Source organism: Phaenicophaeus curvirostris, chromosome 9, assembly GCF_032191515.1.
Source record: "Phaenicophaeus curvirostris isolate KB17595 chromosome 9, BPBGC_Pcur_1.0, whole genome shotgun sequence".
NCBI classification, from domain to species: domain Eukaryota; kingdom Metazoa; phylum Chordata; class Aves; order Cuculiformes; family Cuculidae; genus Phaenicophaeus; species Phaenicophaeus curvirostris.
In genome coordinates this window covers 12,854,551-12,879,965 of record NC_091400.1, presented here as the reverse complement: position 1 = coordinate 12,879,965, position 25,415 = coordinate 12,854,551, and the positions used below count along the sequence as shown (strand labels likewise).

Below are 25,415 nucleotides of genomic sequence, written 5' to 3'. Positions count from 1 at the left end.
AGTTTTTTTAAAGTATTCCATGTTGAATTGTTTTTAATTCTACTTGGACAAAGCAGCTTTTGCTTTCTGGGCTGCTTCCCCGCTAGGTGTGAATCCCAGATGGCAGGTGGTATCCCACCTCCGGCCATCTGCGAGGACAGGCTTCCCAGGACACTCCTCTTTACTGACATTGCCTTCCTGACTTACAGCTTTGCCGGGTGCGAGGGTCTGAAACCCACAAGGCCAGCCATGGGGAATGGCTGCTGCCTGCACCCTGCCTGCAGTTGTCTTTCCATGCCAAGGAGGAGGTGTTCGGTGCCTCCTCTATTGTTTGCGTAGCTATTAACAAAACAAGAGGTTCACCTCAGGTCATGGTTCTGGAAGTCATAACTGCTGCATGAACGTATTTACTTGCAGGTTAATTAAAGTAACTTTTTAACCCTAATTTGACTGAAGTTAGCGTTACTTGAGACAGGAGTCATCACAACCGCTCAGCACACGTCCAGAGCTGCCTTGTCTTCTGGCCACTCAGTCAGCAGCCCCAGCTGTCTGAGCCATCGGGATGCAGTGCTGCAGACAAGCTGGCTGCCCAGTCCTGGCTGCCTCAAGTCCATTCAGAGCTCAGGCACCACCAGAAGAGACAGGGGCTCCAGCAGGCTCCTCTGGTCCCTCGTCCCTGCCTCAAGTTGGGACCCACCAGACCTAAATCCCCTTGCCTATTTGTGACTTCCACCACCGGGTACATGCAAACACCATTTCTTGATTTCATTTGGCCAGCACTCTAAGATGTTACCAGAGCACGGAATAGTTTGTCACCTGCAGAGCATTGAAATCTCTGGCAGGAAAAAAGACGGGTGCCCTGTCATTTGTCATGTGATTTGTTCTCTTCCCTCAGTGTAAATGTGGATTTCATGGCACTGATCCCAGGCCACCAAAACCTTGCTGGCTAAGTGCTTCCAAGCCCTTGGGCAGCCCCTTCCCCTCTGGCTTTGTTGAGGAAGCGGCTGCTCAGGTGGGTGATGTCTTTGGCTGCTAGTTAGGGATGTGCAACTGGCCACTCACTGCAGCTGTACTCCAGAGCAGTCCTGGAAACAGCAATTGCCGTCAAGAAGCGCGTTGTTCAGATTGTGCTATTCGCACTGGTAACACTTTCAGAAATGCCCCGCTGAGTATCCGTTATATCCAACAATTTGGAATACAGATTTGTGCAATATTATCAAGCACAGACAAAAACTGACTTTACTCACAGCTGAATATGGATGTTAAAAGGAATCACAAGTACATCCCATGTGTGAAAACCAAAAACTGCATCTATATTAAAAGAGTTTTGAGTTCAAATGCTCTAGAGAGAGCAGGGAAGTCAGTGGCCTCCCTCACTCCCACCACATGGTCTGCAGAGATGGTGTTGCAGGGAGCAGGCAAGAACACCTGGGTTTCAGGCTGCCAAAACCTCTGGTACCAGCCTGAGTCATGCAGCTGTGGGCAGAGCTTTGCTTATGCTCTCTTCCATTTATGTTCTGGACCATAGCACGGCAGCTGGGGCAGCGCCTGGAATCTCACCTCTGGCAGCAGCACACACTTGGTGCGTCATGGAACAGCAAGAAAGCACGAGCTGCGCTTCAGTGCAGAAAGGGAAAGCTCTTGACTCATACGGCATTCATCACTGGACAAAAAGTTAGTGCTTGGTCCATACCTTCTCTCTGCATAGGCAATATTAGTGGTCCAGGAACCACAAAAGTGCTTTGGAAATCAGCTTCATTTAACCCGATAATGAAAGAAGTGTGGAGAGGAACACCATAGCATCGCAGTTAGGGAAATGTTAGAAATGTCTGTTTAATTAGACTTCCAGTTTAAAAAAAAAACGAAGTCATGCAGTTGTATTTGCAAAGTCTGAAGAAATTAAATAACAAACAATTAGATACATTGAGGAACAAAAGATAAAATATATTTCTTGAAATGTCAGTGATGAAGCATTTTTTGTGAAGCAAACCAGTATGATTTGTTGTGTAATTCATGACTGGAAAATCAAACTAAAGTCCATTTCCTTTCTTTCTCTTTTTCTCTGTCTCATTGTTTGCTAGAACATCTGTAATAAACTATGTGCCATCTACACAAAGGTTGCTGAGCTGAGGATAGAATCCCCTGGTTTCCACCTGTAGGCTTCTTCCTTACTGAGATTAAGTAGAACCACTTGGAGAGAGACAGGGATGACCCAAGACAAGGCAGACAGAGAGCGCAGAGGCCATCTGACAGAGCGTCCTGCTTCTGTCAGAACAGCTCCTTCAGCAGAAACATGATCACTGATTTTTACTGTCACGGTGGCACATTAAGTGCCACAGGTTGTATTTCTGTCGAAATGACGTAGCAATGCCTTCTGGAGGAGTCCTCTTGGCCATGGGCACACACAGACACACCTGTGTTGTATGGGGTGGCTGATGTGCAGGGGATGTAGTGCGGTGGCTGTTCCCTTACTCAGCTGTCCAGCAGGCTCCAGATCGCTATTGCTGGACCCCTCCCTCTTATTGCTGAAGGTGCCGACTGGAAGGTTCTGTGGCAGCACATGGACCAGTTACTTAAAGTCAGGCACTGAAGGCTGGATCCCAGCGGGCAGTTTTCCTGTAGGCTATGAAGCAGACTGAGGCCCTTTTAAGGATGTGGATATCTAATCCCACGTTATATGACAATGGGTAGGCGCAAACCCAGCCTCAGTACAATCAGCCCGACAACTAGATCCTTTCCATTGTTCACCTTGTTTCACAGCCCCCCCCCATTACGTTCAAAGAAACAATGAAAGTCAAGGTACCCATGTTTTTATCACAGGCCTCACAAAATACAGCAGCCAATCTATTAAATGCCTCATCAGCCCACTAAGCGGAATGATTGAGAAGCCTTGCTTTGATCCCACATACTGGTCATGAATGAGACCAAAGCCTGATTTCAGCAGCTTCACAATCTCCGACAGACTAGACGTCTAGCAAAATATTTGGTGGGTGAGATGCTCCTGCAGAAACCTTGATAACAGGATTCTTGCATCACTAGACCTGAGCACTTTTTTTGCTTTTCAGTATGACCTCGTATCAGCCAAATTCAACTTGAACAGATCTTTATGGTACCTTCTTGACATGGAAAGCTCATGTTCTGGGCCCTACTTCTGGTAGCATGCTCAGTAAAAGTTTCTGGGAAGGTAATGATGCGTGCAACTAATTTACAACCTGCACATTACAGGTTTGCTTTAGCCTCTTTGTTGGCATCTTTGCCCTTGTTTCCACAGGAGCTGTTTTGTGGTTCCTGTGATTGATGTAGCCTGTAAGAACACTACCTGTCCTTGCTAGTAGCACAAAAACTAAGCTCAATTTACCTTTGATTTTCCCCTTCAAGCACTGAAGAGTCCCCAAGCTGTTAATAGCTTTTTTTCTCAAGCTGATCATCTCATTTTCTATGTTCAGTGTGAAAAAACGTAATTAAAAACACGGCATTCCATGGGGCTTCAGTACATTGTAGCACTGCAGAGGCATTTCAGCAGTGTTCAAGAATCGGGCTTTTCCACCAGGCAGCCTCTGACAAATGGAAATACCTTCAAAGACACCAATACAAATAAAAGATTTTACTCCTTTCAACAGGTGCTGATTTGTTATGGTAGCTTTGATCATGGAACTTATTTTAATGCTATTGTTTACAAAAGAGGCCTTAAACACTGATTTCTTTCAAAAGGAGAGAACGTACAGAGATACATAGACTGCAAAATGGGAACTTTAAAAGATGTCAGGTTTTGTATCAGTGGATCTTTAAGCACCTGACAACACACTGGGAGTCAACTGGGTTGAAGCCTTCTCCGTCCAGGTTAGGTCAGCTCTGTGACAATGTCCCAACATCCAATTCCCGTGCTAACACCTCTTGTTTAGTGTTTGTGGGCAGCCATTAGCTGACAGTTTTTCTTATGCGCCAGTCCTTTCCACTGAATTACACGGAAGGCACAGGTAACGGTGAATTCAAGAAATGCTGCATTTCGCTGAAATTGTCACAGAAGAGCATTAGTTTGAAGAAACGATAAATGAGCCACAGAGAGCAAAGAATGGATGCACTGCTTTACAAGTTTACTTGTCCCTTCTAAGAAACAGCCATGTGATAGCTTAGGGGTAAGTAATTTCTGTGAAGATCTTTCTGCTTTCTTAAGATCTTCCTGCCTTTTGGCAGTATGCTCTGTATTTCTGATATATCTCACATTGCGAGATTTTTGAAAACAATAATTATGAAATAAGTTTTTTAAAAACATGGATTTTAAAGCAAAGTCTCTTGTTCTAACATGTATCAAGAAATGCTGTAATTTTCTGAATTGTGTGGTATTCTGGAAAATCACAGGCTACTTTATTGTCCTGGGTGGGGGAGTTCAGGAGCTGACACCATGTCATCCCATGGGAACAACATGTGGCAGATGATGCCATAGGTTATCTCACTAATATTATACTGCAATGATGCTCAGTTACAGCGCGACCTCGTCAGATGTTATGGAAGGTCCTCAGTACCAGAGCGCAGTGGCCCTGAGCAGATGAGTGCTCGCCACTTAGTAAGATCAGCAATCTTTGCTGCAGCAATGTCAAACACTTCACCCGCACTTCACCCGGTGAAGATGTGCTGGGGCAGAATTCTGAGACGAGTTTCCCAGCTACTGAGATAAAGTGTATCCAGATGTTCAATATTCAGTCCTGAGATTCACCAAGTTGACAAGGTATTTATACTTATTACACAGTTAGATGCATTTGTTTTCATTTTCTGTGTGCTCTCATGACAGTCATGGTTGCCACCTTGGTCAAATTTTGAAAGCTTGGAAAGCAGGTAAAGTCTTTTGCAGAAATCACTATCCTGATAAAATCCAAGAGTGAAAAATGGAAGTTAGGAAGCAGAAAGTCTGCATGAGCCAAATAAAGATACATTTGTACAAGGAAGAATTAAGTTCACAGATAAGGCACTTGAAAACCTGAAATTCTAACTGACTTTGTCTCTCTCCGATTTTCTTTCTGTTTCATTTCACAATTTCTGATTTTTATGCTAGAAAATACCATTTACAAGGGTCCAGTGACTTCTCAGACTGCTGCCCACTTTCTGCTGTCATTGATCTCATGCCTGTATTGTGTTGCTGCTGGAACTGCAGGTACACTACTGTCAGAGGTGCACGTCTGGAGAAGAGAAAAATCTAAACCCAGTTGCTAGCAAGCTGAAGATGCACAGCTCTTTTATTCTGTCTTGGTACATCTGAAAGTCGTCTTCCCTCAATTCTCTCCTATTTGTGTTTTCTTGGTAGTATGATGCCCAAGGAATGTAATGCTTGCCAGAAATGTCATACAGAAAAAAAAAAAAGAAAAAGGCTCTTTCATTTAATTAACTGCAAGTTTGAGAAGAGCTTATTGTTTACCTCTAAATCTAGGTTTCACATACAAGTCAAATGTCTCACCTCATCTGTGGAGAGCTCTGGCCATGGGCGTCAATGAGCTGCAAAGGCAAATACTCAATGTAAGTTCAAACATGGGAAACAATGCTTAGCAGAAGACAATAAATTGAACTATTTTGAGTCTATAATTCAGTTATCCATACTGTCATGTAACAAATGGAATATCATTGAGGTCTTTGTAAAATAAGCCAACATACAAATCAAATCAAATACAAATTAACTTTAGCTCAAGGATTATCTTGCAATAGGACTATAGCTCTAAGGGTTGCTTGTGGTGCTTCAAGCTTAGTTAACTAACGTCCACCCAATAAAACAGCACTGTCCTGAGGGGCCTGTGCGGTGCTTTCCCAAACTATCTTCAAAGATATCAAGCAAAAAAGAAATCCCTAACTGAACTTGAGAGCCAGATATGCTCTGCATACATTACAGTTTGTTACTCTCATTTCTGACACAGAGCATTGTAAAATATTCTAGCTATGCTGCAGGAAAGACTTCTTCTCCCGCAAGAACTGTCATAATGTAGAATTCTGCTGTGAGTAAATAACCAGAATAACACAAATATGGGACATGGAAAGTGTTTTTTCTGTATCAGGTACTACCAAAAGCAGTAGGGACTTCAGATCTCATTGATGAAAATGAAAGCTGGAAAAGAACAAGTAAAGAATCTTTGGAACCACCCATCTATCCATCCATTGGTGTCTTACTACCACAGTAATAAAGCACCTTCACCTTCTCTTGGGTCTCTTCCAGGCACATGCTTTCAAACAGGAGACGTCTATCACAGCACAGTTTTGGCCTGCCACAGGGCTGGTGTTACACCAGATGTTTTCCAAACACAGGCAAACTAAGGGATGTTACACACCTGCATCCCCATATGTTACAGGAGTCCCATCACCACCTACTGTTCTCATTGATCCTTGCTCAGAGATGACTCAAACATCCACAAGGCTGGCCTGTAGAGTGTGCAACACCCCCACACTCTCAGAAGGCTGTTTGGGATGGAGTACCTTGACGACTGTCAGGCTGGGGCTGTAGTTGAGCTCTCCAGGGCAACGTGTTCACCTCTAGGTCTTGCCTTGACATCTGCCTTTGGCTCAGAGAAGTATATTTTTTTTTTTGCTTAGTGGCAGCATGGTTTCAACAAGAGGAGAAAGGGTAAGGATTATCTTTGTGGCTTTCCTAGAGATGGGAATAGGGGTGGGACTACCTTTCTGACAGCGCTACAGATTCTTATTGAATTTAGCTAACTATGAACTTGTATCTTGAGCCTCATGACTTGGATGAACTCCATATTCAACACTTCGACTGCTCTGGCTCTCACTCTGAGGTGAGGAACTCTTCCTCTGAGCTGAGTAAGAAACTACCGTGCCATCAGAGAATCAAAAGCTGGTGCTGCGTTGCCTCAACATTGTCTACCAAGGCAGTCTGGACACTTGCTGCAGCAGACCTGGGATAGTGTTAAACTCAAGAAAGTGTCCTGCGACCCTGCTGCTACACCGGTGCCTTCAGCAGCTCTCATGAGCAGCATGTTAATCCTCGGCGCACACTGAGCTTGTGCAGCCTAACTGCCTTAGGGAGCAAAGACTGTAATTCCCTTGTATCAGCCCTACCTCTAAATAACCACAATAACCAGAATGTAATTCCTCAGTCTCCTCACATGCCTAATTCCTGATGACTTCAATGAGCATTTCTGCCAAAGACAGAGCTGCAGAATTACTCCTAACAACTGGCATGACTTAACTTGTTCCTTCTTATAACTTTATGGTTTACTTAGATGTCAAATTACATTTTCTGGATAAGCAGAATGAATATAATAACCCTCTTTCCTCAAGTAGGTCAAGATTTTCTTGTTTTCTGCAGGGCAAATTACTGTAAAATGTGAAAATGTCATGCCTTCTGTTTTTTCACATTTTGGTTACTGTTACATGGAGTCTTTTAGGCACCTACAGGTAACTGAACAGTACACATTAAGCTTCTGCTTTCCTTCTATAAATCACAGGAAACACTACATGTGGCTGAGAGCAACGGCTTCGAGAGCTACAGTAACAGCTGCCCTGTGCACACTGTGAACAATTTAAAATTCCAACTTGATAGCAACTTGATAAAATTCCAACTTGAAGAAAAGTAGCTATTTTCTGTGTCTCGATTATAAGTGCCAAAACCAAAGGGAAAACGAAAGCGAGTCACAACAGGTTTATCCTAATCCTATGTAAAACTGATCAAGCTTATGTTCAGCAGGGGTCTGCGGTCACTCTCTCGCGTGTTGAATAACTAGATTCCAGCAGAGAGTTATTTTGCCCTTATGATTTTTTAATTCTTAGAAACAGTCCATGCCAGATTTAAAAAATATATGTACAGGTGGTGGTACCTATATGTTCCACATTATGTCTGTGTTCGAGCACATAAACTTTTTTCTTCTTTCAGGCATGGCAGAATCCAGAAGAAATCAAGCCCTTTCTTGCTTGAGGATCATTTGTTTATTTGTTTGTTTTTGAAGCTCTGCGTTTCAGACATGATTCTGCAGCGTTTACTTGTGTGCAGGATGGCTGTTTTCCTGGGAGGGAGGCTGGATGCCTGGCTCGTGAAATCACATCTCAGGGCAGTAAGGCTCTAGCTCCGTGGGGCAGAGCCTGAACACAAGATTCAGCGCTTCAGCAACTGATCTTGGTTGCCTTTAGTCTGCATTCTTTAATTTTTCAGACGTATTTTCCTCATGTGATGCCTGCAGTTTCACCCTTTGGACTAGATCTGTCTTCTTTACATTCTCCTGCTTCCCCTGAAAAACACACGGCTGAATGAATAGAAAACAATCGGATGTGTCCTTCAGAAAACCATCACTTAAAGGCAGGTAAAAGGCTGCTTTTGAGTCGAGTCTGTGAACGATGAAAAGAACGTAGCTTCCAGCACCTTGTTTTTGTGGCTAGACTGGTAGAACGCGTCATCAGCACGACTTCAGCAAGCCGGTAATTGCCACGCTAACGAAATGCCAAAGCGAAAAAAAACCACCCCACCAACAGGCAGCTTAAACCCCCGTTTCTTATCCCAGAAAACCCCACAGAGCTCAGCGACTGCAGGTCCCGCCCGTGTCCGGTCCGTCTAGTTAAGACACGAGGGGACGACAGACAAAATTCTGTACTTTTTCCCTCACACCAGGAAGAGAACAAGGACCAAGCACAACACCGATAACGGGGCGGGCGGGCGAGGAGAGAGGACGAGACACGGGATCTTTCCCGAGCGCACGGCGGCTGCGGAGCGGCCCAGGCGGGCGAGAACCCGCCCTAGGGCCCCGGGGAGCGGGGCGGGCAGCGGGGCCGGGGCGAGCGCCCCAGGAGCCTTCCCGCCGCCGGGGACAAGGCGGCACCCGCCGCGGGGGGCGGTGCGGCCAATGGGCGGAGGCGGCGCGGTGACGTCACGCGGGGGCGCGGCGAGGCGCGGTGACAGCTGCGGCGCGCGCACCGCTGGCTCTGCGGATCGAAGGGCGGCAGCGGGTACGGACCCTGGGCGCTCAGCTCGGCTCGGCTCGGCCTGGCCCGGCCCGGCCCGTCGGGCCTTGACTCGACTCGACTCGACTCGATTCGGCCCGGCCCGGCCCGGCTTGTCTCGGCTTGGCCCGTCGGGCCTTGACTCGGCCCGGCGCGGCTCGTCCCGGCCCAGCTCGGTTCGGCACGGCTCGGCTTGGCCCGGCAGTTTCAAGGGGGTGGGGAGGTCCGAGCCGGGACAAGGGGGTCTGAGCTGGGACAAGGGGAGCCGAGCCGGGATAAGAGGTGTGTGTGTGGGGGGTCCGAGCCGGGATAAGAGGGTCCGAGCCGGGACAAGGTGTGTGTGGGGGGACTGAGCCGCGACAAGGGGGCCGAGCCGGGAAAAGGCGGAGGGGGTGGTTCCGAGCCGGGGCAAGGGGGTCCGAGCCTCCCCCGTCATCGCCGTCGCGGAGGGGCCGGTCCCGGCGGCCGGGTCCCTCCCCCGTGGGTGTCGCGGTGCAGCCGAGGCTGCTCGGGTGTCTGGGAGCCGCGTTGGCCGGTCCCCGGTGCCCCGGGGCGGTGCATTCAGTGCGGTGCGTTTCGGTGCCGCTGGGTGCAGCTGCCGCTCCGCAGGCGCCGGGCTGCTCAGCGGCGGAGCGGAGCCGTTCGGTTTGCTTTGCCGCGGCGCTCCGAGCGGCTCTTCGGTCGTGTCGCCAGACCTTTACCGTTTGGTGGAATGCTCTAGCTTCTGGCTCCGGGACTGCACGCTGCAGGGCACGACCGCGTTTCTCAGTTCCTTGCAGTCGGTGATACCTTCGGGCTGGGTTTTTTTTTTCTTTTTCGCTGGTTGTGCCCCTCCTTTTTCTTGAACTCTCCATTCGTCTTGTCTTGCTAATCCTCAAAATCAGATTTTTCTTCGTCTTTTAACTCCAGATGCGTTCCGAATTCCCAGCTTCACTCAGCTCAGCTCCAAGGAACCTAAATTGATGTGTCCTCACTAGCATAATTTGCAGGAAATTCCTCCTCGGGGTAGAAAAGCCTTTTAAAAATTTCTAATTGAGATTTTCCAGCCTGAGAGAAGTAAAAGAAGAATCTCAGGTTGGAGGTTGGTAATTCTTGATGCAGACAGGAGCTGTGTTTTCTTTCATTGCAGGAGTGGCTGGAAAATCTCCAAAAATACAGAAGCTCATTACAGAGTTGGCTGCTCTTCCGCGAGGCGTGCCAGGGGCTGGGTGTCACTGACCCGTTCATTTTAGGAAGTTAACAAGTTGTAATTTTGAGTGATGCAGCTCAGCTAAGTGAGGAGCAGCCTACTGAAAGAAGAGCTTCTCTGTTTCAGGCAACACTTCCAGTGTGCAGACCTTTTCCAAATTAAGTTTAGAATAAAGCCATTACTTAATATTTCTGTCTCTGCAAGTAGCCTGAAGTAATGGCACCCTTGTGTAAGCATCCCTGCATTCTCCTGTTGTCATTTAATAAGTATACTTTATTATAAGTAAATTTTGACAGTGTGCTTTCCTTGTGAGGCAGTGCAGCAGTGCCAGGGCTCCCCAGCTCTGCAGTTTGCTGTTACCATGGAGGCTGTACTTGATGGAAGCACTTGCCATTGTCGCCTGTGATTTTCCTCATGGGCTGAAACTGCTTGTTATATGAGGCCAGAAACTGGAGCTCTGAGCACTTTGGGTCTTGCTAAAGCCAGTGTCTTTGTTGTGATGGCTCTGCTCTACCCAGTATATGGTGCCGTGAGGAGAGCTTGCTTCATCAGCTTTTAAAATGCCCGTTTTCCCTTCTTGGGGACACACAGTTACGTTACTGAGGTGAAGACATATGGGAAATGCCAGTGCAGTTGTCTCATGACATTCTGCCCTCAGATTGTCAGGTTGTGTGTTCAGGGAAAACTATGGAGTTTTGCTAAGGAAATACAGGGTGCTCTAACGATTGCTAAAATCTGACAGGCAATTACTCTCCATTTATTGCTTTGGTGGTCTTAAGATGCTACTAACAGTGAGTGCTTTGTCTATGGATAGCAACATTTTAAAATCAAGAATGCAATTTATATAAGAAGTCAGAAATTTTGCTTCTTAAAGCTGATTTCAGTTAAAAATAGTCAGTCGTTGATCAAATTTGATACTGGTCTCAGCTAAACAATGTTTGGGTCAGGTGCTTCTTTCCGATGTTTTATTATTTACTTTCTGATTAGTGACATAGTTTGTCTTCTGGGAGTCTTTGTCAGGCAAAAGGCTTGTCAGCACATGAAGTTTGATAAACGTCAGTTCCTTATTGTAGTTTATATTAATAAGTCTAGGCACTATTTGAGGTACAGTGGAGCACTTACCAGAAGAATGATATGACAATGCACAGCCTTGGCTAGTTACACGTTTTAGTTTTCCTACCGTTACTGTGAGTGTTAAAATAGAAAAATAGAAAAGATCAGTTATTTGAAGTTAGTACCACAATTGTACTTCGTGTAAGCTTTGTTTATTGAACTGCCAGGGAGTAGAGAAACCTGTGGTCCTGGCAGTAAAAGCACTTCAGTCGTGTCACGCCTTTGTTCTGCAGCGCTCTGTAATGCTAATTATTAACCTCCTTTTTTTTTTTTTCCAGACCCGTACCAGCATATCTGAAGTCCATCATGTTTTCCAAGCTGAGCCGCTCCCAGAGCATTGCTGCTCTCTGTCGAAGTGTTCACTCTTCACTGAGTTCTGCTGCCTCGGTTGCTACTAAAAAAACCGTTCAGGGGCCTCCATCCTCTGATTACGTGTTTGAACGTGAGGCGAAGTATGGTGCCCACAACTACCACCCACTGCCCGTTGCCCTGGAAAGAGGAAAAGGTATTGCGTTCAGGTTTCCCTGAGGGGTGTAGGTAGGATGGGACCATGGCATAAGGATTTTGACCTATTCTGTATCTGAGCTCTTGGGTTTTTTGGGGAAGAAAGAGGGAGAGAGAGGGAAAAGTGGTGGAATAAAGACATCTAATTGCTGGTAAGAGTGCTGGATCATTGTGTATAAGGCCACCTGGTAAAACTGTAGTCTCTCTAAAATGAGTTGTTTAAATAGAGTTATGAGTTCTGATAATCTTTTCAGTCTGGAACAACTCAGCAGGAAAGTTTCAAACAGAATCACAGAATCACTAGGTTGGAAAAGACCCACATGATCATCGAGTCCAACCTTTGCTATCAACCACTAAACCATGCCCCTCAGCACCTCATCAGCCCGTCTCTTAAATGCATCCAGGGATGGTGACTCATCCACCTCCCTGGGCAGCCTGTCCCAGTGCCCAGTGACCCTTTCTGTGAAAAATTTTTTTCTAACGTCCAGCCTGAACCTCCCCTGGCTGAGCTTGAGGCCGTTCCCTCTTGTCCTGTCCCCTGACCCTTGGGAGGAGAGGCCAGCTCCCTTCTCTTTACTATCTCCTTTCAGGTAGTTGTAGAGAGCAATAAGGTCTCCCCTCAGCCTTCTCTTCTCTATGCTAAAAAAACCCAGTTCCCTCAGCTGCTCCTCTTTAATCTTGTTCTCCAGCCCCTTCACCAACTTCGTTGCTCTTCTCTGGACACGCTCCAGACTCTGTTTCTCCTGTTACCTTGTGTGGAGAGTTTCAGTATTAATGTGAATATGAAAAGATCTGTTGGGCCCCTATTTAAGGCCTCGTGCACTGTTCCTGTGTTATTGCTTAGTTTAAATTTACTCTGGCCTTTATGTTTAAGGGGCTCTTGTACTCTGCAGGTTAAATTCTCTGGGTTTATATTGAAATGCCCTCAGTGTAGGGATCCAATAGTTTATCAGTACATGTTTTGACAGCTCAGAGCTGTTACTTTATAAGTTTTGAGACCATTTGGGTCCTATTGGTTTTGTTGTTTCTTTTATGACCTCCAATTCTTGTTCTTCATTTTCTTACAAAAGCATTCTCCCCCGTCATCTTTTTAGGGCCCAAACCAGGAACTCGAAGGGGAAGCAATATTCTTGTACTCCTTACTAACTCAGTGGGATTGCAGTTTTGTATGGGAAATGCTTCTTTCCTTAATTCCTTGTTGGACACTAATTTGTGCTGTACTGGCTTGCTTCTCTTGTTCTCTCTGTCAAGTGATTGTTTTCCTGTCAGCGTCCTTCCAGTGTGCCCTAAGGAAGAGGGAGCATAGTTTGCTTGACTAGGTTGCAGTGAAACCATTAGTTTATACCATTTGGTATTACCTCATCTCTTCTTTTGTTTTATGTAATGAGCATTCCTTCATTTTTCCAGGTGTTTATGTGTGGGATGTCGAAGGCAGAAAGTACTTTGACTTTCTGAGTGCTTACAGTGCTGTGAATCAAGGCCACTGTCACCCAAAGATTGTGAACGCTCTGAAAGCTCAGTCTGAAAAACTGACCCTGACATCCAGAGCGTTCTACAATGATGTACTTGGGGAGTATGAGGAGTACGTCACCAAAATGTTCAATTACAACAAAGTTCTTCCCATGAACACAGGTAAACTAATAATTTTAGCTCCGTTTTAACAGTTTTGTAACATCTAGTGCTGCAGTGGCCTGCCTCGTATACAAGTGTGATAATGGTCTTGCTGTGTGTTTTAGGAGTGGAAGCTGGAGAAACTGCCTGTAAATTGGCTCGGAAGTGGGCGTACACTGTGAAAGGGATTCCAAAATACAAAGCAAAAATTATCTTTGCAGGTATGTTAAGTGCATGTTGAGGTGTTGAGGAGGAGCGCTCGAGGTGCTGGCTGTAGCGGTCTCTCTTCTCCTGTACCTGTAGCGATGACTTTTCAGTGTTCTTAATGTTTTTTGTTCCACTGAAGCAAGTCTAGTGAAGGTCTCCGTAATGTTTGATGTTTTAATAGTGAGCCAAGATACCAGCCTTTTAACAGATTATATTGAACTCACTTATCTGCAGTTGGTGATTTTGATAAAAAACTGCTGTTGTGGCTACAACAGCCTTTGCACCTTAGAGTTCTCAGAGTACCTCCTTAACTTGAAGGTCAGTCTTAATTTATTCTGTTGACAAGATATTCTGTGTGTGCTTCTGACTTGTCGATTTTAAACTTAAATACAGTGACTTGTGTTTTCTTTTAAATGTAACGTCCTTTAAGAAATGCATGTGATCCTAACAGAAGTGATTGTAGAAGCAAGAGGTATGTGTAGAATTTCTCTGGCAAATCAATTCCAGATCCTCTCCCTTGTGGAGGTGTGTGCACCAACAGGTAATGGGAGCAGTTGTGCTTGGTCAGGAGCTATTGGTAGTGCCTGGCTTTGCAAGGGAAGTGCAACAGTGAACTTAAATCCAGGGAGGAAACTACGGTTAATATGGTGGCTTATAAAACTTTAAAAACAACAATTAAATGTGTAAAGCAGAGATTATTTGTACTGCCTAATCTTTCTAGCTGTAAGAAATTGAGGACTGGCTGCCTGAAGCCGCACAGAAGGTGCACTCAGTCCTCTGTGCGCTCTTAACTGCTGCTTTGCAGTGCCTTTTGACTCCAAACTGGTTGATTTTTATATACCTTTCTCTTGAATATATGGCTCAAATTGCTGCCACCCCTCCTATAAGTTCCACGTTTGAGTTAAGCCTGCTCCCCTCTTAGGCTTGCCATTAGGTTTTTTGCATTCTTCAGGTCTTCCAGCAGTTGGTGTTAACCTAGTAAAGCTGTGCTGTGGTCTTGCCAGGTGATAGAGGTTTAAGTGCTGTTGTTGGAGTGAATATGGGGCCATGGGAAGTCCTGATTCTACATGCAAAATAATGATGTGTAATTCAAATAACTTGTATTTTTTTATTACAGGTGAGGTATATTTATCAGTTCTAACATCGCTCAGTGGTTCTGTGTTTTATAAAACCTTCCAGAATAAAACTTACTACTTGAATATTGACTTTTGTTTCAGTTGCTGCAAGTACTGGTTTTGACTCTTGGTACATATGGTAGCTGAACACAAACTGTTGGACAGCTTTTGGAAATTGAAATTAATAGCTGAATATTGCATGATGATTTGTAGGATGAATTAGGTCAGATTTTTCTTTCTTCTTCTTTTGGGAATTCTTTGAACAAATATATTTCTTGCTACTTTTTCTCCATATGTATTTTATGTTGTTCTCAGTCATTTACTTTTGGTAGGTGCTTTCTCATTTTGATAAAACTGGATATGCTCTCCATTTCTATGACCCTATCCCCTTAACCACAATAATTAATTATATGCCAGGTAGTTGGAAAAAAACTAGCCATCCTTCTCTTGTCAGCAGCCAGTGTTTTGGCAGAAAATGCTCTCTTGAATAGTCAGGTTCAGAACCAAAAATGCCTTTAGACATTCGTCCAGAGAGCTTGATGTGGATTCTGTGCTTGATAGTGAGCCGATACAGTGATTGGTGTACCGGGGCAGAGACAGCCTGCCACCAGCACGTAGGCCGCTTTGCTTTGTGTGATTCAGCCTCCAGTGTTTTGGTTTGGGGTACGTAGACGGCACTAATGTAGCGCTGGGGTGATGAGTGTGTGGCTCCCCACAGCGTGGCCAGGAGATGTCTGTGTGAGCAGCGTGATGCTGTGTGCACTAGCAATCAGAACAAAGGGGTGCCTGGAGTTGGCTACACAGTAATAACCAGCAGTAATAACCAACCATGGGGTTTCCTGCGGGCTGGGAACATCCTCTGCCCTTGGGTCACAGTTACATGGAGGAATTGGAGTGGGGAAGAAAAGATCTGTAATGCTGTGAAGGTGTTGAACCCTTAATCTTCCTTAGGCTTGTTAAGCTCCTTATTATCAGTTAGCTTGAGAGTGTGTTGGTTTAGCTGAAGAATTAAAACGAGTGTGTCCCAGCCTGGGTGGTGGCTGGGTCCTAGGTGTTTTAACTGATGTTTCTGTATGAATAGGGCAATGTCACTGTATTTCTACAGATACCAATGGGTTCTCCTGAAACTCTGACATGCACAGAAATATATTTTTGATTTACGCTCACTGGCAGCTTTACTTTTAGGACCTAAATTCTGGGTGGTGTTTACTTTTTTTCCCCCCTGCATTTAATGAGTAGTATTTGTGTAAAAACTTTGCATCTTCCTTAAAAAGATGTCATCTTCCTGGATTGTTTTCAGTTTCCCGGACTACTAACAAAATTTACAGAAATTATTGTCTATACTTGCCAGGTCTTATAATTTTCTGTCATATTTCATACATGCTTTTCATAGAACAGCATAATTTATTTATGGCATTGATGTAAAATGCTAACAATTAGCAGGAGAGTGCTAGTATTCTAGTGTTAGACAACTCTTTAAATGCATTACCAAGTATAAGCTGTGATATCTTATAAACTGTTCAGTTTTGTAACAATCCCCCCCTTTTTTTTCATGTTAGCTGGCAACTTCTGGGGCAGAACCATGTCTGCAATCTCTAGTTCTACCGACCCATCCAGCTATGATGGGTTTGGACCTTTCATGCCGGGTTTTGAAGTGATCCCATACAATGACCTACCAGCACTTGAGGTATTTGACAACTTGTGTTCTCGTCTAAGAAATGATTTTGCATTTTCTTTGGTAAATAGCAAGGCAGGGAAACCAGAGTTTTATCCTTTCAAACATGTGCTTTTACATGAAGATAAATGTATTTAGACATGTAAGAAATAGATATGTTATAATGATACGTTGGAAGTGTGTGTAAATTTGCACTGGTTTTGATTTTCAGTTTTGCTTTAGGATATAAAAAGAAAACCACACAAACCTGTTCAGTTTCCCACATCATGAGTATGTTCAAGGTGCAAAAGAACAGCAGATAAACAGCAAGGGAGTTCAGATCGGTTGCATGCATTCCAAACCCAGGACTTGAGATTCTGTAACAAATATCTGTCCTTGCTTTCCTCCCAACACCCTTGAAACCATGCTAGGCTGGTGTTCTGCTTGAGCTGCTGAAGTGCTGATGATTCTGCATTACCCTAGGTTTTAAGGTGCATCCTGTCAAGCTGCTGGGGAGGGTGATCTCGATCAGTCTAAAATTTCCCAGCCTTGTAATGTGGGCGTGGGTGTTGAAGGGCAGATGGTGCTTAATGGCAGCCACAGGGTGCTGGACCTGGGAGGCAAGAGGGTTCCAGCCAAACACGGATAGTCCCAAAGCACTAGGAATGTTGGCATTGCCCCTTTTCCATCATCTGGATGGTCTCTTCAAGTGATCATTTAGTCAGTCCTCTGTGCCTGCTGGTTCTGCTTAGTATGAGCGGGTCAGCTGTGGAGACCGGAGGGTTTGTTGGACAGAGCTGCTCTCTTCCTGAGAGCTTGATTAATATAAACAAAAGTCTGTCTGTTATAGTTGCAATGTGGAAAAGCTTACTCAGATTTGAACCTACCTAAGGCTGCCCATTGTGAAAGCTCCAAGTATTTAATGGTGTTCAGCCAGCTTTATTTGAATGCACTCTGGGGACCTGAGACTTGGATCCACGTCTGTCAGGCCAATAACTGAATTTGTTCTGGGCAATACAGAGGAAGGCTGTAGTGAGCTTACGTGGGAATCATTATATCTCTGTCTGGTGGACTTCTAAACCTTTTAGAACTTGATGGTGCAAGAATGTAGACATGGACTTTGCTTTAAGATGACAAAATTGTTCTGGAGAGGCTCCATTCCTTTTTGTTTGAGGTGAACTGGGGCAGCGTTGAGCAATTGTTTGTCTTATGTGGGGTAATGCGAAACTGAGCCTATTCCTGAGGTGATTTATGAACGGATCCAATAACCTGTTTTTCTTGGTGTGCAATTTTTAAGGTTTGTAGCTTCCCAAGCAAGCACACCAGCTAATTTTTCGAGGCAAATAGTGACATAAGCTTTTGTGTTGGAACCAAGGTGGCACTCATGGAGCTGCCTGGCATGAATGATGTTGTCATTGTTTGAGGCAGAACACCAGGGTTAGAGTTAGGTTATGCTATGTGTATTCATCTCCATATTTTCTCAATTTGTCCCCTGAGAAGAAGTTTTTTCCTTTTTGTCTTTCTTATCCACATGTCTGTTTTTACAGCGGGCCCTGCAGGATCCCAACGTAGCGGCCTTCATGGTTGAACCAATTCAAGGTGAAGCAGGTGTGGTTGTTCCTGACAAAGGTTATCTCACTGGAGTGCGGGAGCTCTGCACAAAACACAATGTAAGGAATCGGTTGTAACAAGGTGGCTTAAACGTTACACACTATGTTGGTGTATCTTGTCAGGTGTTGGTGTATCTTGCATCTTCGGATGCAAGATACAGAACTTCATATACTGTGTCATAATTCCCTTTTCATTTGGCGGAAGAGGGCAGGGATACTGACACAAAAAATGTGCTAAAGTGGCCAGGGAGGGGGCAGTGTGTTCACTTGTCAATAGTTTCACATTCCATGGAAGACGTTGGTCTCCAAGAGGCTTGGAGGACATGAAGGAAATACCTTTGTGTGCTTGGTGTCCTATAGCAGGAATCTTTCACTCATGCTGTACAACACTGCTGCATTGTTTGATTGGGAGTTTGGATTGAGAATGGGAGTGAAAGTAATTGTTGTGTGTGGTTTTTCTTCTTTTTGTCTCTGTCAAGGTTCTGTTCATTGCTGACGAAATACAGACTGGTTTGGCCAGGACAGGGAAAATGTTAGCAGTTGACCATGAAAATGTGAGACCTGATGTAATCCTTCTTGGAAAAGCTCTTTCTGGTGGATTATATCCTGTGAGTAACGAAGAAACATCCATTTGCTGAATAATGATTTGTAAGTAATTACCACGGAAAGCCTGCTAGCTAGAAGACAAACAGATCTTATGTTTGTTATGCCTGGAAAACGGTATTTACAAGCTTCACTATGACTCACTGTGCAGATAGTCCAGCCTGTGAGATCACATATGAAAATCATAGAATGCATAATGCTGCATTTATAGCTGAAGTGGGTGTACGGTATCTTGAGCTTTCTGTGTTGATACCTGACTTGTTAGGGTGGCAACCAGCACTGTTGCGCTTGTTTGGCATGCCCACATGACTGGTTTTATCCTCCTTAGAGTGACTTAGTTTCCTGATGATTAAGCGGGAAGTTATAGCCTGTCTTGAAGTATTTTGGCAGATTGAAGCTGTTTCTCAGTTATTAAACAGAGTATTGAAGCTTAAAGTCTTGAAATAATATTCAGTTTGGAGAAATGCCCCTCAGCTGTAGTTAGATGTTTTGTGTTAGCAGTATAGCTGAATGTATTTAATGGGTTAAGCTGTTGTGTGACTGTCAGATACACTCTCCTCTCTACAGAGCTGGACATGTAAATGTAATTTATCACCACAGACTGAAAATTATCCTTGCCCAAGCCCTGGGGAGAAGTTTGCTTCATAGATACTTAATTTTATTGTTCTAAATAATTATATATGTAAATCAATTTACATTTTAGGTCTCAGCGGTGCTGTGTGATGATGAAGTGATGTTGACTATTAAGCCTGGTGAACATGGATCTACGTATGGAGGAAATCCATTAGCTTGCCGTGTTGCAATGGCAGCACTGGAGGTTTGTGTATTTAACAGATCTGACTTCCAAAGACAAAAAGGTGTTGCACTGACAAGATCTTTGCTTAAATACATGATATTATCTGTTATGCTATGAGGAGAAATCTAGCTGTAAGTAAGAAGGGAAAACTGGAAATGGTTAACTGTTTGCATAGATCACAAAACAAATTCCAAAGTCTTTACTGAAAATGTGTCCTCATTTCTGTGGTCTTAATGTCTTCAATGGCAAAAAAAAATTATCTAGAGGAGTTTCAAGGCACTTATGTGAATTTATCACTAATTTCACAAAGATGTTTTTAAATTGGCTTATTTTACTGTGCTGCGTTGTAGAGGCTGCTGTTCTGTGAGCTGGATAACATGTTTATACAACTGGAGCTCCAACAGAAGCTGGTGAAGTGCCTTGTCCAGAGTCCATGTTTTAATTAATCTATGACTGCATAATTGCCTACATCTAATGCAAGTCACTCAAAGCCTCATCTCTAATCAGTATGTGGAGCAGAACAGATGAAAAGTTTTTTGAGGTTTTCCTTTTATTTGTCAGTAACAGAAAATAAAAAGCAGTTAGTTTAGAATAAAATCTCAGGGTGGATATTGTCTCTTCTAAACACAGATGAGAACAGGCTTAATAGTGGTCTACTGGGATGTGTGGTCTTTGCAGCAGCACTTTGGATGCATCAGCTTTTTTGTCTGAGTGTTGCAGAGTCATGATTCACGCATACCAGTGTGGTCCATGAAACAGATGCAGTGCCCTTCAGGTGACTGTAGATCTGTCTTTCCTTCAGGTGATTGAAGAGGAGGGCTTGGCTAAAAATGCAGAAATCATGGGTAACATCCTAAGAAATGAGCTCATGAAGACACCGTCTGATATTGTAACGTCTGTGAGAGGAAGAGGGCTGCTAAATGCAATTGTGATTCGGGAAACCAAAGGTGAGGAAGTAAACCCCACTGCACAATCATAACATGAGAAATACTTTTCTATTTAAATTGAAAGTATCTTAATGGAGTAGGGGGATGGCTTAGACGTGTCACGTTGGGGTTCAGATGCTCTCGGGTGCAATACTCTGATACTGACTGAAAACTTATTCAGTGACTCTGTGCTATTAAAACCAGAGTTTTTTTACTCAGTAACTGTGATCATTTTTTTTAATGATTTGGATTGTTTTATGATTTGATAATGTTCAAGCCTGATAGTGAATACTCTTTTTGTCTCCTGATCAAAAGAAAACCAGCCACATCTGGAGCACTGGTTTCTGTCAGATTGTGAGAGGGTTGGCTGGGGCTGGTTCTTTCCAGGAGAGTGAGAGGACAACAAATGCAAGAGAGTATGGTGAAGGAAAAAGCTAATGGCCGAGAACAGGTGTCTAGGGATGAAAACCTTGAATTACATCAGAAAAATTCTTAGCAGCCAGAGCAGACAACTCTTGTTGTGAATACACTTGAGTGATAAAGTCCTGCAGGGAGAGGTAGCTTCTGAAATCCAGGCACAAATGTAGCCTTGTCTGAAGTCCTATCCAGGTGTTCTGACCTCCCCTTTGCACAACTCCCTGCTGTAGATGTAAGGCTACTCAAGCACTCATCTGTGAAGGAGCAATACTTGGTGTGCTGGAGGCAAACTTGTGAGTCCCTTCAAATCAATTGCAGTTTTGCAACAGGCTTGTGCATTTGCTGCATGTCCTGGGGAGTAGATCAGTGCTCAGAAGTGACTGCTTCCTTTGTAAGGAGCACACTTCACCTTTTCGCTGCCAGGCAGCAGGGAGTTCACAGTCTGGCTCCACTCACCCTGTGCAGCTGTTGTGCCACTTTTTCTACTGTAGTGTAAATGTCTCTTTAATTTTTTCCTTTAATTGCAGACTATGATGCCTGGAAGGTGTGTTTGCGACTTCGGGATAACGGACTTCTTGCCAAGCCTACGCATGGTGATATCATCCGGCTGGCACCACCGCTGGTGATTAAGGAGGATGAAATCAGAGAATGCATTGAAATAATTCATAAGACCATTCTGTCTTTCTGAACACGCGGCTTTTAAAATGTATCTGCTGAGTGACCTGAGGTGGTGGGCTGAAATAGGCGTGATGAAGGCCTGCTCTTGAAGCTAGCATCTCTCATTGCTTTTATCTAAGAGAACTTACCTCTTAAAACATAGTTATGTCTTTATTTTCTTCAGAGCCATTATAATGTAAAGAATGATTTTAAAGAGTTTCCAATCTTGGAATAAAGTGGTGAGGTTCTGTTCATTTGGTCAGGTACCGATGGAACAGTTAAGTCACAATGTTTGAGGGGAGATACTGGTAGAAATCTGGTAATTGCTCAAAGTCTTGGCCCAGGTTTAAAGTGTAATTTATATATACATATATATATATATATAAAGGGTGGTGTTGCACTCTCAAATGACTTTCCAAAACATCACATTTGGCATTTCTACCCCTTGGTGAGATGTCCATAGGACACTTGACATCATGGATGAATTCCTGTTTCTCATTTGTTGCTAGAAAAAACTTCCAGTGCTGGAAGTTTGGCAAACTGGGTGAACCTGACAAGTATTGAGCTGTGTTCAGTATGCAAAATGTTTTGATTGGACAACAAGAGATGCTGTTTTCAAGCCTGGTCTTAGTGTTTGGCTTTGCAGTCTTGTAAGATAGGTCTAAACATATAGATCTGTTTTTACTGTTAAAAAACTTTCTATAATCTGGATGTTTATATTAAAACATGCCTTGCATTAAAAAGAATGTTAATGTGCTACCAGAGTACCCAGTGTATATGAAAAGGGACAATGAAGAGAGACATACAGCTGCCTTTGAGCCCCAGCATGTACTGCCTGGTAGTGTCCGTATTTCTGTCCATCTCTATGTGGAAGCTACTGCTGTGCTTTTTTACAGGGTGGTGCTTCTGTTCTCCTGTGCCTTCAGACACTGCAGATACAACATTCTGTGTGCAGTTGTGGAAGTGGCTGCTCCTAGTTGTTGTTTTGTGTATCTTAACTGAGAGGGTTTTAGCTGAGACTAAAGCCAGATTAATCACTGTTTGTGCAAAATGTTCCCTTTGCCAGGCACAGGGCTTAAATGCAGTCACAGGGCTGCAACTGGAAGTGGTAAATAGTCCCGTGGTTTTTAAAGGCAGCTTAGTTTATGGAAATGAGCCAGTGTGCTGGTTAGGATTGCAGAACCGTGGACTTCCCTTGTTTGGGTGAGACAAAACGAGCAGTCATTTGCTGAGAATGAAGAAAGGCTGATTGCAGTTTGGGAAGGAGTGCAAGGGATGATGTGTCACTGTGACTGTCAGTCTTGGGAATAAGAATAAGTGCTGAAAGGTGTTGCCTGGTAAGTGGCGTTTCTGGAAGCTGTACTTATGTCATCTGACTGGAAAGGAGTGAAATAACTGAAAGAAACCACCATGTAAACCACATTTGCCGGAGCCCTTTCAGAAACCAAAAGATAACCCCACCCCAAAATTTTTTTTTTTTTGTGGAGTAATGGCATTTGCAAGGACAAAGGACATGATCAGGCCTGTTCCCCTGCCCAGTTACTGCTGTGTCATTGTTTGCGTGATTGCCTGAACAGGCTATGGGGCAGAAGACTCCTGTTTGTGTCAGTGCTTCCCTCTCCTGACTGTCAGCAAGTCTCCTGCCGTATTCTCTCTCTCTCTCTCTCTCTTGCTGCCCATTTGAGCTGTCTGGCAGGTTATTTTCCTTCTCTGCAACAGTCTTTTACGCACCCAATGCTTGTTCTCATTCCTGTTTCAGTCATTGCTCCTTTTCTAGTTAAAATACAAGTTCTTTCCTGAGCAATAGTGTTTTCCAGAGCCCTCCATCCTTCCTGCTGTTGTGCAATTCACAGCCCCGCTGTGCCCTCGCAAGGCTGAGCAGAGCTGGACTGGTTCTCCTGGCTTGTGTGCTGTACTGTAGCTCATGCCCCAGGTTGTGGCTGGCATTCTCCTGCAGTAACATCATACTTCTATATCTCAACCTGTGCCCCCAGGCTCCCTTTTGTGCAAACTATTTTGCTGAGAGGACAGCTTACAACCTGTCCTTTCCTCTCTCTCCTGTGTTTTATTTGTGCAATAAGCAAGAATTACACACATTTAAAATGTTGTGGTCTGCTCTGCTGACCTTGGTTCTCTATTGCTGAGAATATTTCTCTGGCTTGTGGTGATATGTTTGAGCTCTAATCTTGTCCAACCCATTTTATGGTTGCAGATTGCCTAGGCCAAGGTGTCTCAGAACTTGAGCAATGTTTCTCTTCCTACAGCAGACTGTTGCTGACTGGTTTCTGGGCTTTTCATTTATGCTATGATTGCTTCCTAAGTCCAATTTCCTTGACAAGCTTATGAAAATCCTGGTATGTATAGCTCCTCTGAATACAAGTCACAAACTGTCATCCTAAATTGCCCCTATTTAATGACGTAATTAAGGACTTTTCTGGTTTTTACCTGGATGTTCCCTGAATTGCTATAACCCTGCGTTCTTCCCATGGCCACAGCTACCTGCGAGAAAGGTAGGTGCACAGTACCTGCCTGAGCAGCTCAGGAATTCAGGAACAGCACTGAGGATGGCAAAGTTCCCGAGCTCATCAGTGTGTTCCCAGTAGAAGTACATGGTGTGGGTGGCAAGGGCCCTGGTGAGGTGCGGTGGTCAGTGGTTCTTGCCTTTGGCTGGGGTACGGTGGTGGCTGGGAGGCAGCTCAGAACTAGAGCACCCTATGTCCTACACGAGTGCATTTGTCACTGTCTGCCCTCCTGGTGAGGGACAAACTCTGCTCATGCCTGTGAAACAACACTGCTGGGTGCAAACCACTGGAAACCTAACAGGGCGGAAAGCAGACAAGGATGTGTGGCTGCAGCCTAGGAGCCAAAGCAAACAAGGGTTTTTTGGTGTTTGTTTTAATTACAGTCCAATGCTAAAGCAAGTATGGAATTTATATATAATTTTGGGAGTGAGGATGGGAACCAGGACTTACCTTCTCAGACACCGAGCCTGTCACCAGTTAACCTCCGACTCGGCATTTTTTCATTGTTAGCAAGACAGAAGGAAGAACTGCAAGGGCCAACGGAAAGGTCAAAGCTGCTCCACTTCTAGAGTGTGGAGTGGCAAAATTACAGGCTGTCAGAAAGATCATCTGTCTTTGATAAGACGTGTCAGTTTTGAGAAGGGGAGAGGGCAAAAGAAGGGCTTGCTTTGTCAAGGAAAGTTTTATTGTCTGCCTGCTCCCAAGCACAAACTGGGATTTGGCTGCTTTTCAGTGACACTGCGTAAGGCTCCCAAACTCAAATGTAGCTGCCTGCATAACTAATGTGCTTGTCAGTCAGGGTCTGCTTTTGTTGTGTGGGGTTTTAATTAGCCTCAGACATTTTCTTTAGGGCTTTTATGAGTGAAAAAATACAGACAAATAAAGTATCCTTACCCACATAGTACCAGGAGCTCAGCACTTTCAGGTTTGTACTTGTTGCACTTGTTGCTCAAGTGTTTGTAGTGCTGCCAGAGGCTGCTCCCAAGCAAAGCTTAGTTTGGAGGCAGCCAAGCTGAATGCAATTTACAAATTAGTGTAACATGCATTCCGAGGTGTGCAAAGAAATTATACAAGACGTTTAATAAAATGAGTTTGTTTTTTTGCATTGTAACTTTGTATGAGGTGCAAAAGTAAGAAAATCAAGCTCAGAGAGCACTCTTTCTGTACCTCCCCAATGTTTCTCAAACACCTTTCCTGCTTTGCATTAGCGAGAGCTGAGAGTGTGGAAAGGTTATCTCTTGGGTGGTGCTATTTGCCGGTGTAATTCAAATTTATTTTTAAAATGGTACTTGAAAGAGATCTGTGGTGCCCCTCCAGAGGGTTCAGGTTTCCTTAACAGGAGCTACACAGCAATAATGTTCTAAAGGTGTATGTGTGTATCCACAAAATGTTGCCTGTTGGCTGTGAAAGCTCCATTTGTCCCCATCATATTGACTACTTGGAGTTTTGTGAAACAGCTTCTGCTGTTCCTTTGCATCAAGTGTACGAAAAGCTTTTCTAAGTGAATAGCAACTGTGTTCTGTGCTGGGCAAATACAGAGAGGTGATATAAGCATCCCAGAGCCAAACTGGCATTCCTGGGGCA

General features: G+C 44.3%; 1 protein-coding gene across 1 annotated transcript in view; it reads left to right on the top strand.

Moving 5' to 3' along the window:
• The window catches only part of OAT (ornithine aminotransferase), a 73,256-nt gene extending 48,286 nt beyond the window's left edge, over positions 1-24,970 (top strand). The window contains exons 2-10 of the mRNA XM_069863554.1: positions 11,488-11,714; positions 13,121-13,345; positions 13,450-13,545; positions 16,206-16,333; positions 17,848-17,970; positions 18,390-18,518; positions 19,217-19,330; positions 20,112-20,256; positions 21,180-24,970. Of these exons, the coding sequence (XP_069719655.1) occupies positions 11,516-11,714; positions 13,121-13,345; positions 13,450-13,545; positions 16,206-16,333; positions 17,848-17,970; positions 18,390-18,518; positions 19,217-19,330; positions 20,112-20,256; positions 21,180-21,340 (1,320 nt within the window). The 5' untranslated portion in view covers positions 11,488-11,515 and the 3' untranslated portion in view covers positions 21,341-24,970. The remainder of the gene's footprint in view (positions 1-11,487; positions 11,715-13,120; positions 13,346-13,449; positions 13,546-16,205; positions 16,334-17,847; positions 17,971-18,389; positions 18,519-19,216; positions 19,331-20,111; positions 20,257-21,179) is intronic.
• Positions 24,971-25,415: the final 445 nt, after the last annotated feature.